The sequence below is a fragment of the Euprymna scolopes genome, chromosome 9 (genome assembly GCF_053919585.1).
Source record: "Euprymna scolopes isolate OS-2025 chromosome 9, ASM5391958v1, whole genome shotgun sequence".
NCBI classification, from domain to species: domain Eukaryota; kingdom Metazoa; phylum Mollusca; class Cephalopoda; order Sepiida; family Sepiolidae; genus Euprymna; species Euprymna scolopes.
Genome location: NC_136490.1, coordinates 132,187,050 through 132,203,395, shown reverse-complemented (window position 1 = coordinate 132,203,395; position 16,346 = coordinate 132,187,050). Strand labels below are relative to the sequence as shown.

Below are 16,346 nucleotides of genomic sequence, written 5' to 3'. Positions count from 1 at the left end.
AACCAATAGCTATTACATTACGCATGTATATTCGTAATGCCGACGTTCGACCTTCACTTGGCGAATTCCATTTTTTTAATTTTCACACTTTTGCACCGATTTTCTCCGGCTAAAATCCAAATATAAAGTTTCACATGGGTTCGAATATTTTATATATTAAGTTTTATGTATGCAGACCAAAAACTGATAGAGGAGTTTGGTAGGAAAATTGTTTAAACAAATATATATGCGCATACATAAATATATAGAGAGAAAGAGGTTTGTGTTTACTAACCTTTTTATACAAATATTACGCAAGTATAGATCATGTAAAATATCCACATGAGTATAATTGCATGTAATAGTTCCTGTTTACAATGCTTCCCCACGAGGGAAGAGTTAGACACCAGAGTCGTGTTTTAACGCGAAGAAAGGAATAAAAATAAAAAGATGTGTCAGTCGTAAAGGAGTTCTCCTCCACTAACTGATAAAAAAATTAAAGTGTAGCATCAGAAAGATACTACACTTTGATCTTGGCCCGAGGAGTTTGGTAGGCAATTTTTTTAAAACAAACATATCTACGCATACATAAATATATATAGAAAGAGGTTTGTGCTTATATAACATTTTACGTAAATATTACACAAGTGTAAATCATGTAGAATATTTGCATAATTAAAATTAAACGTAATAGTTAACTAAAGATGATCATCCCATGAGAAAACAAAAAAAAAATAAAATGCATGTTCAAAAGAATATGCAAATTAGGTAGATCCTTTGCTAGTGAATGTAATTCCACGACCCATATATAACAAAGTTGTAATTTCTTTTTAAATAAGTAGAAAAAAGAGTTTTTAATATGAATATCTATACACACAAAAAACTTATAGGAGAATATATATATATATATATATATATATATATATATATATATATAATATATATATGCATATATATATATATATATACAGGGTGACCCAAAAAATCGGGCCCCAACTCTAATTAGGCCCCGTTTCTTAGTGTTTTGTCCGAATGAAATGAGACTTTGGTCATAACTAGTTTATTATATTCAAAACATCACATCAAAACACTCGGGTCTTTGGCCTTTTTTCTCCGTTCTACAACATATGTTCTAGATGACCTCCATTTAACTCCGTGCATTTCTTGAGGCGCAGCACGAAGTTGTCCATGACGTTCTTACAGACCGAATCGGTAATGGCTCTCATCTCCTCCTTGATGGCTTCCTTGAGTTCCGTGATGGTTCTGGGTTTCCCTGCGTAGACTCTGTCCTTAAGATAGCCCCAAAGAAAAAGATATGGGGGGGGGGCTTAGGTCCGGACTATGGAGTGCCCACTCAAAATCAGTCTTGAGACTGATCACTCGGCCTCCGAAGTTCTCTTTCAGCCAATCTCGGGACAGATTTGAGGTGTAAGAACTTGCTCCGTCCTGCTGGAACCAGAACTTGCTCGTGAGCGACGGGTAGATGGTCTGGAGCTCACTCTTGAAGGTTTTGAGGACCTCCACATACCGCTCCTTGGCGACTGTCACTGCTGCGCCAGATTCTTCGATGAAGATTGGTCCGATGATGCCTCTGGCCGAGATTGCAGCCCACACGGTGCACTTAGGAGAGTACAGGGGCTTGGTGGCTACTTCATTGGGTCTGAAGGACCCCCAGAACACATTTGTCTTGGAGTTCGCCTTTCCATCAAGATGGAAGTGGGCTTCATCTGAGATCAAAAAGAGGTTAAGGAAACTTGGTGTCTCTTCGATCTTCTCGAGCATCTTGACTGCCATAGCCCTCCTCTGCTCCTTGTCTGAGGCTGTAAGGGTCTGCAGCGTCTTTATTCTGTATGGGTAAGCCCTGATATCGTTCACCAGCACTCTCCTGCAAGTCTCACGGGACATACCAAGGGACTGACTTCGCTTACGCACAGAGCGTTTCGGACTCATCTGGAGAGACTCTCTCACTCTTTCGACCAGCTCGGCTGTTCGCTTCTTGGGACGTCGCGAGTGGCTTGGATGGTTCTCTCTGGCAGCGTTGAGGTTCTCCACGGTCCTATACTTCTCGAAGTGGTCCACCCAGTTCTGAATTCTGCTTTTGGATGGAGCCTTTTCACATTCGAACTTACGCATGAAGCTGTCCTGGGTTTTCTTAAACAAGCCTGTCTTGTAGTAAAATTATACACGGTGTATTCTTTATCCAAGCTCCCACTGGGGTCTTGGTGTGCTCACTGTCGTTGATTCTGCCATGTCCTGTAAAATAAGGGTAATCGGTGAATAAATAATGGAGATATCACATAAAGTGCACACGGGGCCCGTTTTTGGGGTCACCCTATATATATATATATATATATATATATATATATATATATATATATATATATATAGAGAGAGAGAGAGAGAGAGAGAGAGAGAGAGAGAAATTTGGTTTGCATGTTATCCAAGATGGCCGACTTGTAACAACGTGGTCATGGAATTTCTTTTCCCAAACAAACACGTCAGATTTATCATGTACAAAACAACTTTTTGTTAAATATCATCCGATGGAAATCGCGTCTGACGAGTTGATGGGTTGGAAAATTTCTATGGAAACATCAAATCATAGAATTATCCTCCCATTAACGAAACGACTGTAATGAAGAAATCCACGGTGAAATAAACGAAAGTTATATAAGAAAATTTCTGAGTCTTTGAATTTCAACAAAATCTTATAATATATATTTTTTTTTAAGCTTGTAAATTTTTTCAAAAAGAAAAAGTAACAAACCAGATCAAATAAAAATCAACCCAAACCAAACTAAATTTAAACGTAAAATTTCAGCTCAATTTCAACTCAGAATCATAAAAAAAACAAGCAGCAAACGAAACTAAACCGAAAACCAAGATCAAATATGTCAGCGGGACCAAATTACTCACATTGGTAAAAGTTGCTAGAATAAAAGCTTGTTCCACACCGCTGTAAAGAGTCAATGGCACGAGCAATTTTTGCTCGGTGGACCTTAAAAAATGTTTGACAGTCTCTTTGGCTAACTTTATAGAGAATTTTCGTTTTCCTTCTTTCTCTTTCTCGAGTCGAATGTTGTCCAAGAAAATGGCGACAATTATGGCTGCCAGTACACCAAATCCGCAGTATATGCCCTTCATGGTGTACAACTGAAAAAAAAGATAAAAGAAAACAGTGTCAATTAAGTAAGTCCGAATCAGTTTATAGAGGTGACATTTTTATTTCTTACGTATTCTTCCGGCAAAGTCTAAGCTATTTCGAGACGGCTTATTCTTTGTCTGTTTTAAATATAAATTTGTGTAGTTTTAATATCTGCACATTTGTGTATTCGTCCTCTTTGATAAAGTTACTAAGGCGTCCTACCGTTGAATGCCGACGGGGCTATCCAAGCAAATTTTTGTGCGGACAGAGCACTCTTCTATCAGGACACTGGCTTTAGATTCCAGTTTCCCAACCTTGTATCACCTCATGATTTTGGATAAATAATTTCTCTTAAACTGATCATATTCATATTCATAAAAAGTGGATGCACAAAAACCACAAAGTTTTATCAAGGAGAAATTCTCATTAAGCCAAAAATTACTCATTATAACTTGTTTTTAATTTAAAAAAAACAGAGAGAAAGAAAAACGATTGAAATAAAAGAGAAAGTAAGAAGAAAAAGAAAGCGAAGAAAATAACGTCAGAATAAGAAAAAATGGGGAAAGGAAGAAAAAGAAAACTGAAAAAAGAAACAGTAGAAAAAAGAAAAGTGTGGCGAAAAGATGAAGAGGAGCACGTGATTATGTATTTATTGTTGCCTGGCTGTGGAAATAATTATATATTCTCTCACATTCTGAAGATATATATATATATATATATATATATATATATATATATATATATATATATATATATATATATTGTTTTTAAAATATATTTTCAAAACAGTATATATGCCGCTACCCATGTGGAGGTACCAAATTGGTTAAAGGGAAAATTGTTCCCAACTCGTGTTTAGGTAAAAATGCACTTTCGTAAATAATTGAATTCATTCAAAACGTATTGAAAAAAACAAAAACAAATAATATATATATATATATATATATATATATATATAGAGAGAGAGAGAGAGAGAGAGAGAGAGAGTGAGAGAGAGACACACATATATACATATATATCTATACATATATATATACATATATATACCTGCATATATATACATATATATATATACATACAGATATACAATATATATACATACATATATACAAATATATATACATACATATATGCATATATATACATACATATATGCATATATACATACATATATGCATATATATAGACATACATATATACATACATATATATGCATACATATATATACATATACATACATATATATATATATACATACATAACTATGCATACATATATATATACATATACATGCATACTTTATATATATACATACATATATATATGCATGCATATATACATACATTCATATATATATATATATATATATATATATATATATTAAGACAAGTATTACGAAATAGCACGGAGTGGTTTTGCTTAATGACCTATTTTTAATTATTTTCATTTTTCGAATATTCGTTCTTATTTCTCGGTCAAATCTGTGCAAGAATGTTCTTCATCCATCTGTTTTTTTTCTTTTGGTTGTTTTTTTGCAAGTACTTTCAACTGATTTTCATCAGTCGTCTTCAGGCAGTTTTTTATTACTGTTTCGTTTAAAATATGGATGCGTTTATATGCTTCAGTTAAAATTACATCTAAATTTCTTTGGTTAGTTCCTAGATGTAAATCCAATGAGACTATCGTGATTATTAAATAGTGCTCCATACAGGACAGAGCTGGTAGATATTCTGTTTATTATACGAACATTGTTGATTAAATATGTGCATATATGCTACCACACCTCCACAAAACCCTACTGCTCACATTCACAAATAATAATAATAATAATAATAATAATAATAATAAGCAGACTATATATATATATATATATATATATATATATATACTAGCGGAGGAGGGCGCCCGATTTACCCGGGCGTAAAATACGCTTAAATATGATATTTTAATTCTTCCAGATTTCGTATATATTTTTATAGAGTCGGGATTTCAAAAGTACAAAAAAGTATTTGGGTTTCATCAGCTAGAATCGAAACCGAAAGAAAAACTGTAGCATTCAAAGCTGGTGACGTTACCACTGTACTAACGTGACATGTATATAAACTAAGATGAATGTACAAAATGTATAACTATTTTTCACTTTGTACCTATTTTTTACACCCATTTACCGGCTAAAGACACATAAAAGAACGGCCCGTAAAAAAAAAAATTACTTGAGGCCTAGAGCGCTGCTCTGCGATTTTTAGTTTCAGGGGAGATGGAGTTTGAAAATATGGAAACAAATGGACAGGCATGTTAATATATATATATATATATATATATATATATATATATATATATATATATATATATATTGAGAGAGCGAAAGGGGCACCTAACCTTATACAAACATAAAACTTGTTCTCATACTTTATTAGACGACGAAAGCAAACATTTTGCATATAAATCCATGAGTTTAAATAGATATAAAAACGTATTTTATATACTTAGTGTTAACAATCAAAACACTCCCTTTTGCACGGACTAATTAATATCATAAAATCATACTCTGAAAAATGTCTGCTTAATCTTTATAGAAAGTTTTGTTATAAAAAGAAAAAATTATCTTTGATGTTTTCGATGTAAATTTAAAAGTATATCTTTTCAGAAAGCTTATTTTACCTCGTTTAATTACATCTTTGTTCGCAGTGATCTTTCATGGAATCAGAGAACATTTTAAATACGACATTAAATTCCTCATAACATGCAAATCTCATGTTTAATTACATCTTTGTTCGCAGTGATCTTTCATGGAATCAGAGAATATTTGAAATACGACATTAAATTCCTCATAACATGCAAATCTCAGGTTTAATTACATCTTTGTTCGCAGTGATCTTTCATGGAATCAGAGAACATTTTAAATACGACATTAAATTCCTCATAACATGCAAATCTCAGGTTTAATTTCATCTTTGTTCGCATTGATCTTTCATGGAATCAGAGAATATTTGCAATACGACATTAAATTCCTCATAACATGCAAATCTTATGTTTAATTTTATCTTTGTTCGCAGTGATCTTTCATGGAATCAGAGAATATTTGAAATACGACATTAAATTCCTCATAACATGCAAATCTCAGGTTTAATTACATCTTTGTTCGCAGTGATCTTTCATGGAATCAGAGAACATTTTAAATACGACATTAAATTCCTCATAACATGCAAATCTCAGGTTTAATTACATCTTTATTCGCAGTGATCTTTCATGGAATCAGAGAATATTTGAAATACGACATTAAATTCCTCATAACATGCAAATCTCATGTTTAATTACATCTTTGTTCGCAGTGATCTTTCATGGAATAAGAGAATATTTGAAATACGACATTAAATTCCTCATAACATGCAAATCTCAGGTTTAATTACATCTTTGTTCACAGTGATCTTTCATGGAATCAGAGAACATTTTAAATACGACATTAAATTCCTCATAACATGCAAATCTCATGTTTAATTACATCTTTGTTCGCAGTGATCTTTCATGGAATCAGAGAATATTTGAAATACGACATTAAATTCCTCATAACATGCAAATCTCATGTTTAATTACATCTTTGTTCGCAGTGATCTTTCATGGAATCAGAAAACATTTTAAATACGACATTAAATTCCTCATAACATGCAAATCTCATGTTTAATTACATCTTTGTTCGCAGTGATCTTTCATGGAATCAGAGAATATTTGAAATACGACATTAAATTCCTCATAACATGCAAATCTCAGGTTTAATTACATCTTTGTTCGCAGTGATCTTTCATGGAATCAGAGAATATTTGAAATACGACATTAAATTCCTCATAACATGCAAATCTCAGGTTTAATTACATCTTTGTTCACAGTGATCTTTCATTGAATAAGGGAACATTTTAAATACGACATTAAATTCCTCATAACATGCAAATCTCATGTTTAATTACATCTTTGTTCGCAGTGATCTTTCATGGAATAAGAGAATCTTTGAAATACGATATTAAATTCCTCATAACATGCAAATCTCATGTTTAATTACATCTTTGTTCGCAGTGATCTTTCATGGAATCAGAGAATATTTGAAATACGACATTAAATTCCTCATAACATGCAAATCTCATGTTTAATTTCATCTTTGTTCGCAGTGATCTTTCATGGAATAAGAGAATCTTTGAAATACGACATTAAATTCCTCATAACATGCAAATCTCATGTTTAATTACATCTTTGTTCGCAGTGATCTTTCATGGAATCAGAGAATATTTGAAATACGACATTAAATTCCTCATAACATGCAAATCTCACGTTTCTTAATTTTTTTTAGATGAGGGTTGATAATTTTTTTTTATTTAGATTATTCGGCCTACGTAACCTGCGGCCATCTTCAGGTGCCTCTTGTCGAACCGTGGAATTTTTCTGTCGAACGATAATCTGCACGAAATGTCGAGCGGAGGCCTTTATGTAATCCACGGATGTAACATGCTCTCATAATCGGGATCGGGTCGGATAGAAGTTTATTACATTTTATTTATTACTACAGAGTAATATATATATATATATATATATATATATATATATATATATATATATATATCGAGAAAAAAATGGCACTAACTCTATGGGGGTTTAACCGGTATTCTACAAAGGAGGAAGTTACATGGAAGTATAAAATTTACAAGGAGTCCACTGTAGCATATATATCCCCGTTAGGGGAAATGACGACGTTAGGTTTTTGCAACTCTTGCGAGAAGGTGTCGACACATCTTACGTACAACGCCTGGAATTTCCAAATTAGCTGTCCAACTTGTACTGACCAGGCTCAACGTCACTTAATTTCGGTTATCTAACGAGAATCGATGTGCGAACGTATTATGTCCTACCTAAATATATATATATATATATATATATATATATATCCCTATTATATATATATATATATATTATATATATATATCATATATATTACATATATTATATATATATTAATATATGCATGTATATAAAATGAACTGATATTTCCCCTATCATTTTGATTTTAATAGGATTAAAAATCAAGACATTTCATGCAAATGTAATATGCACAGACTGCAGCACAATATCTGAGGCATATTACCTCTCCACTTCCTCGATAATCGTAGATTCCTATATTTTTTCTGCTGAGAGTTCGCTGCAATAATCGGTTAAAATCAATGGAAGTAGTAAAATCTGTTCTCTTTAATTAATTCCTCCTTCCTCCGTCACCACTTACACTGTTGCGTGATTGTTCACAAGGGACAGTTACAAAGGAACGCCGTTTCGGTTTTCTGTAATTCGTAGTTGCTTAAAAACCTGAAACGGAATTTTACCGTGCCTTTCCGTTCTATGCTTCCTATTGGGTGAAACGCACCACGGAATAAACCGATAGCGGCATTCTCACAAACATTAATTCTTATCCCACGCTTACGTTTACGTTGCTTGATAACCATTTTTCCCCCAACATTTTTACACTAAAAAAATTTTTTTAAATGATCCTTTCCATTTCTTTTTTTTTTATATATAAAATAAACATACAAAACATCATTTCCGTTTTATTTCGTTTTGTAGTTGCTTAAAAAACTATGATGGAATTTTAACGTTCCTTTTCGTTCTATGCTTTCTACTGGGTGAAACGCACCATGGACTTAACCGAATCGAAGATTTATTTATGCCATTTTTTCACTTTATTTCGTTTTATAGTTGCTTAAAAAACTGGAATGGAATGTAAACGTTCCTTTTCGTTCTATACTTTCCACTGGGTGAAACGCACGATGGATTTAACCGAATCGAAGATTTATTTATGCCATTTTTTTTTCGGTTTTCGCTGTTTTTTGTTTTTTTTTGTTGTTTTTTTTCCGAACACGTTCATCATTTTTTCCCCTTATTTTTGTTTTTTGTTTTTCCGATTTCTTTTTTAAAGAAGTTTTACGTTTGTTTGCTGTTTGTTTGTTTTTTAGTTTTGTTTTGTTTTTGTTTTTTTGTTTTGTTTTGTTTTTGTTTTTGTTTTTTTGTTTTGGTTTTTCCGATTTTTAAAGAAGTTTAACATCGTTATTTTTTTAATATTTAAACAGGGTTCTTACTTCGCTGATTCTTTACTTTACCCCTCTCCTACACACATACACTCCTCCAAAAACCCGGGAGACGCCGGTTACCCCGCTATTATATATATATATATATATAGTCTTTGAAGTTTTTAACATTTGAAACCACACAAAAAATTATTTTTTATCATTCATCAAAAAAAACATCTAGTCAGTAAGTCATTTAATCACCTGCAATCACTGCATCAACTCTCAAATTTACTATAATACCAATTTTTATATTATTTTTTTTTTTTTTTTTTTTTTTTTATATATATATATATATATATATATATATATATATATATATATATATGAAATAAATATATTTATAGATATATAAAATAAATTTATATATAAAATAATATATCTATCTATATATACATATCACTAATATATATATACATATATATATATATATATATATATATATATATATATCCGTACGTATATATAAGTAAAATAAATATATATATACCTATGTATAAAAAATAAATATATCTATATATAAAATAAAAATATATCTATCTATATATATACATACATATATATATAAATAAAACATACATATAAAAATTAAATAATACATATATATAAATAAAATTAATATATATATACATATATATATATATATATATGGATAGAGAGAGAGAAAAAAAGAAAAAGAGAGAGAAAGAGAGAAAGGGACAGACAGGCAGGTTTAATACTCCCAAACTTCATACTAGAATCGTCCGCAAAGACTCGTGTGGTGTAACGGATGAAGTAGTAGGTAAAATTCAGTTATGTGACACACTTTGAGGAGTTAAAGGTTCTGTCCTGAATGCGAGCGATATTCAGAATATAATTTCAAATTACTTAAGACTTCTGTCAGTTCATGGCTGACGGAACGCTACCTCTATGGATTTAGTAAAGGTTTCCTTTCGACAAAAATATTTCTGAATTCGTCAAGAATATCGGTTAAATTGCCTGAAACGTTCAAATAACACTCAAGAGGAGAACAGTGGTTTGACTGATTCAAATAATACATGCTAATCTTATTAAAACTTATTTTCTGTTAACAGACTGATCTTTATAGATGGCAACCATTGCAAAAGCAAAACAATCAAATTGTACCTTCTAGATAGATAGATAGATAGATAGAGAAAAAGAGAGAGAAAGAGAGAGAGATGTATGCTTTATCCTCGAGTGGCGTCTGGGCCTTCATAAGCGGTAACCTATTAGTCCATAAAAAGATAGAATGCAATGTTAATATGTCTGTCCAATAAGAAAGTAAGAAATGCTTACTTGTTTCTTTTCGGGGTTCATCAGAGAATCGAATGACATCCCGGGACAAACATTCACACCGCATTCCGAATGGTTTCCGTTTCCGGTCTCGTTTTGCGAATTTGGGTTCGCGAGGACCAAAGATGAGATAAGATTTCCCCAAATCTGAGCTGAAATAGAGAGAAAAAAGAACGTCTAAATACATTACGATTTTTTTTCTTCTTTAACTCCGAAATTATAATATCTTTACAGAAAGTCAGAACTGTGTGATTATAGTGGAAAGTGAGAGAGAGGGAGAGGGAGACGGAGCAGATTAGTTTCCTTTAAGGAGATATATTGTTAAATCCTACTCGGGGGCAAATATACTTTTAGGGTGACGGGTCACGCATAAGGTATGACTGATATGGTTAATCTCTAGGATTACCTGTGGCATTTGAACATCTCTATCAAAAACACTTGGAAAAGTTTTTTTTCTTTAAATTTTTTAATTTTTTATTTCCATACTTTGTGGACCAGGCGCGAACGCAGACCCCACAATTTTAATGAACCACTGTTCTGCCGGGTCAAACATACCCATTCCTGTGTCTCGATACATCTTCTATCATTATATGTAATCAGTTTTTTTTAAATAGACAACCATATAGGAGCCTATTCGTGACCACACACACACACACACACACACACACACACACACACGCACACATTCAGTTTTATCTATAATATAAAACTGAATGTCTGTGTGTGTGTATGTGTGTAGTCACGAATAGGCTCCTATATGGTTGACTATTTTAAAAAACTGATTACATATAATCATAGAAGATGTATCGAGACACAGGAATGGGTATGTTTTATCTGGCAGAGTGGTGGTTCATTAAAATTGTGGGGTCTGCGTTCGCGCCTGGTCCACAAAGTATGGAAATAAAAAAATTAAAAATAAAACAAAACGTTTCCAAGAGTTTTTGATATAGATGTACATAATAATACTTCTATAAGTATGTTTTAACTTAAATATGGATAGTATAATAAAATCATGGGGTCTGCGTTCGCGCCTGGCCTCCATAGAATGGAAATAGTCACACACTTTAATAAAGACTTTTCATATCTATCTGCGTAAGTATACTTTGATAATTATGTTTCAGTTTGAAGAAATATGGTAGAATAAAATTATGGGCTGTTCGTTCGCGCCTGACCTTTTTTTTTTTTTTTTTACATAGGCGTCACCACTTATCAAGGCCGATCGGTCACTCAAGGATAAGGGTTAAAAAGTGTAGAGTAGTCAAAAGGAAAATATAGTAATCAATAGTAATGGATGTTCGGTAAATTTGTTAACTTAAGTGGAGCGGCTCATCAGAAACTTGTTCACGTTGGACTTGAAAACAACCATATTATAGACAGCTGGAAAGCAGGAAAACGGAAGACAATTCCACAGGCGTGCAGTTCTAAGAAAGAAGCTTTGATCATGGAATCTATGTTTAGGTTTAGGCACAGATAAAGAGTAGGGAAAATTATTGATAATGTTTTCAGCTAGCCTAGTGTTTCTTGTGAAAGTTTGGCGAGGGAGGACCATAGATTGAAGCTCAGTCGAACACTTTCCATGAAAATAACGATAAAGCAGAGACAAACTCGCAACATCTCTTCTGTGAGATAGCGGTTGCAGCGAAGAGAAAAGGACATCTTCCACCAGGCCGCGAAGTCTATTTTGAACCCTATCAAGGCAGGACAAGTCTTTTCTAGCAGCTCCTGCCCATATGTGGCAACAGTATTCCATCCTTGGACGTATATGGCTCTTATATAGATAGAGAATTGCATCAGCAGTGAGATATCTACTGGATCGATAGAAGGATCCGACCATTTTTCCAGCGGTCTTGGCAACAGATTTGATGTACGTATTCTATTTAAGATCAGGAGTAAAGGTCAAGCCCAAAAGCCTGTCAAAACTTGATGCCTCCCCAAGACGAGAGCCATTCATTTTAATTGATGCCAGATGGGGATCAGAACGTTGATGATGTAAAGATAGAAGCTTGGTTTTAGATGCATTAAAAGTAACCAACCACTCCTTTCCCCATTGTACAACGTGATCAAGATCAGAGGAGAGAGAATCGGAGAGAACTTGGTCGTTTACTGTCTTAGATGTGCTACCATAGATGGTAGTGTCGTCAGCATAAATGTCTACGAATGATGTAAGGATGTGATTTGGGAGATCATTAATGTAGATCAGGAAAAGAGTTGGACCCAGGATGACCTCCACAGAATGGAAATATGTCACAAAGTTTAACAAGGTTTTTTTTAATATAGATCGACAGAATATTGTGATAAGTGTTTCAGTGTGAACAGATATGGTATAATCAATTATGAGGTGTATCTATTTTTTTTTTACTTTCATCATATTTTGCTTTGGTTTTGATACCCCCGCTTTTTCATAATCTATCATACTTTCATAAAACAGAGTCGATTTTCTGTAGGCTGTTTTTGAACCAAGTCAACGAGGGTACTTTTGCTAGTATATATATATATATATATATATCCAGTTGAATCGAGACCGAAACTAAACCTTACGAAAAAAAACAATATATATATATATATATATATATATATATATATATATATATATATATATATATATATATATATATATATATATAACCTGAGTTCCTTCAACCATTATCGAAATCGAAAAACTAAAACTGATGAAGAATTCTTGGTACAATTATTTATTATATTTTCCCGCCTTGTGTGTGTGTGTGTGTCACGATAAACTGACACAAAATAATCGAAGAGGATCAAGGGAATAGAAAGATCGTGGAGAGAAAGCACTAGCCGGACCTCCGCTGGACGAGTGCAAAGAGGACTGGGACCTTGGGGAGGCTTTTTGCCACTCAAATTTCAATGAAGAGCAATGGTAACTGCCAACGAGATTATCAATGATGAGCCGCTGTTGCGATAACGCAAATTCAACTGCAAAGGTCATCGAAAGAGGTAGAGAGTACTGGAAATCTAAGGAGACTTGTTGTCACTCAGACTCCAGAGAACACAAATTGTGCTCAAAGAGAAACCTTTGATGATCCCCTATGTAACTACTCTTAGTGAGTAAATAATAATAATAATAATAATAATAATAATAATAATAATAATAATAAACGCATACTTACATGTTTGAAAAGTCATGAAGAAAAAACCGAAAAACCTGTTGATCGCCGCGTCTTCGTTTCCATCGGTGTACCGTGCATACCAAACGCCCAGCTCGGTGAGATAAGCACACTTCGCCGACCAAAGTGGAGCCGCCCCTAAGCCGACAATTATGGACACCACGATCATGACCGCCATGGATGGGTAGAAGTTACCGGCTAAATAAATGATATAAGTGAACATGCTCACGACGACCGTCCATTTACAGCCAAGAAGTCCAATCATTGGGGGAGGGATGAACATGCAGGAAACGACAAGTGCCGCGTAAAGGACCGACAGGGCTTTCTCTCCGACCCCTTCCTCGGAGTTAATGCTCGTCTGTAAGTTGGTTAGAGATTGGAATGCTGTGAAGAGGCAAAGGAAGCCGAAACTTAAGACAAAGACGTTCTTTAAAATTGTGTTTTTACTTATCGTTGGCTGTGGCAATGGTGGCTTGTAAACTTCCCTATCGATGCCGTTTATTTGGATGCTTTCTCGGTTTTTATTGACGTTTGTATAGGTGACATTATCCTCCCCAGTTGGAGAGTAACCCTGGTTATCTTTGGACTCCATCTGTAACAAAAGAATACAAATAACATGAAAAAAAAAACAATATGAAATTATTTATTTCTTTCCTACAGCAGGATTATATTAGACAAGGGTTGGAAAGAAGAGACAGCGTCCTGCACTCTGGACTGCTAAAAATGCCTGAACAGTCTTTTTAGTATTCTCCGGTAGGGAAGCCTAAAGCGATTCGCAATAAACTAACTCTTTTTCAAAAAAAGAAGGTAAGGCATGCAATGGTGGACTTCCTAGAACTGCACAGGGCCAGAAAGGCATCTTAGTCAACATGAAACAAGTCATCTCAACAACGGAGAAGGTAAAGCCTGGGAATGCGGTCCTCCTAGCACTCTACAGGATCAAAGTCATTAGCCAATGACAGGGGACAAGTCATCTCAACAATGGCCTTAACACTGTTGGCTTTGATGCGAGGAAATGAAAACGATGTCGTCGGTTATCGTAAGTTTTTTTTTTTGTGGAAAATTGCGAAAATTAACGACTATAAAATTGTAAGATTGCAGACGCCACAAAAATTCCAAAAATGAAAAAAAAAATTCTTTTTCTTATGTTTATTTTAAACTAGATGTGCCGATCAGACGTTGCCCGGGATCCATTATGCTTAAATTTGTTTTGTAGATATCTCAATATTCTATAACCACACCTTTGTCTTAGATTAAGCTAGAAAAGCAAAGAAATGTCAACTCTTACCCTTAAGGTCGAGTTTATCGTCACCTATTTGTGAATACTAAGCCTACTTGTTTACAAAGGCATTACCAGATATCAAGGTCCGGAGGTCACTCGAGGATAAGGCTTAATGTGTGTGTTATAGTCATTGGGACAGTAAAGTATTAATCGTTTGGTGGAAACTTGGTATAATCAGATTATTTATAAGAACGGCTCAATAAGGACTTGTTTACGTTTGATTTAAGACGACGATATTGTAGTAACTGGAATCAGATCAGTGAAACAGTGTTCCACAGGCGGGTAGTTCTAGGAATATGGGAAAAGCCGAAACTTCCCTTCAAAATTAATTGTCCTGAAGATGACTTTAGCATGTACTACAGTATAACCTGCTAATCTACACGTTTTGACACGACAGAACAACTGCCCTCTGGACGGAAGTTTTGTTCTCAGTCTTGCAGCGAAACTCTCTAGAAAGAGCATACATTTCGTTATTTTTTTTTTTTTTTTTTTTTGGCGGGGGTCATTTTTCCTCATCTTCAGTTGAGCATATTGAGAAGTGATACACGAATTACCATTAGCGTATAAAGTGATGCTCTTTGTGTAAACAAAGCGAGCTTAGGTATTTTGGACGATGTCAAAACATCGTTAATTCACGACTCGCACAGCAGCCGCCGATTAGCGTAATGGTTAGAAGCCTTGATTGTCGTATAGGCTGTCGGGTTTTAATCCTGGATTGATTAGTTCTAGCCGCACTGATGAACTGTGAAACAGCGAAACAGTATTGTATGTGGATGACTATAATGCTCCTCATCTTAAGTTGAGCATATTGAGAAGTGATACAGGAATTACCATTGGCGTATAAAGCGATGCTTTTTGTGTAAACAAATCGAGCTTAGGTATTTCGGACGATGTCAAAACATGTATGACTATATATATATATATATATATATATATATAGTGCAAACGCCTTCTTTCTATTCAAATCCACTCCTTTAGTTTCCTCCCTTGTGCGAAAATATCTGTATTACGTCGCCCCTTTGACGGGACGGATTCATATACATATATATATATATATATATATATATATATATATATATATATATATATGTGTGTGTGTGTGTGTGTGTGTGTTTGTGTGTGTGTGTGTGCGCGCTCGCGCGTGCGTGTGTGTGTGTGTGTGTAAAGCAAAATTTGGTGTATGCGTGTGTGTACATGTCTATCCATCTTTTTTTGTCCACACACCACTTGTCAATGATTCATCTCCGATAAAAATCAATGGCCTTTGCTTAAGCTTGGTTTTAAATTATTAAACTTTTTCTCTCCTATCATATATAGCGGTCCGGGGAAACCAGCTAGTATAGTAGAAAGTTTTCAGGCATTTGGTAACAACTATAAAAGTTGTCTGAAAGGATATATTCTCTTTTCTGACTAAGAAGAGA

The 16,346-nt window shown here is 34.0% G+C and overlaps 1 protein-coding gene across 1 annotated transcript in view; it reads right to left on the bottom strand.

The window, feature by feature from the left end:
- LOC145284851 (protein unc-93 homolog A-like) overlaps positions 1-16,346 on the bottom strand; it is a 75,470-nt gene that overhangs the window by 13,529 nt on the left and 45,595 nt on the right. The window contains exons 2-4 of the mRNA XM_080133845.1: positions 13,647-14,235; positions 10,519-10,667; positions 2,896-3,132 (exon numbers count right to left, since the gene is read on the bottom strand). Of these exons, the coding sequence (XP_079989971.1) occupies positions 2,896-3,132; positions 10,519-10,667; positions 13,647-14,235 (975 nt within the window). The remainder of the gene's footprint in view (positions 1-2,895; positions 3,133-10,518; positions 10,668-13,646; positions 14,236-16,346) is intronic.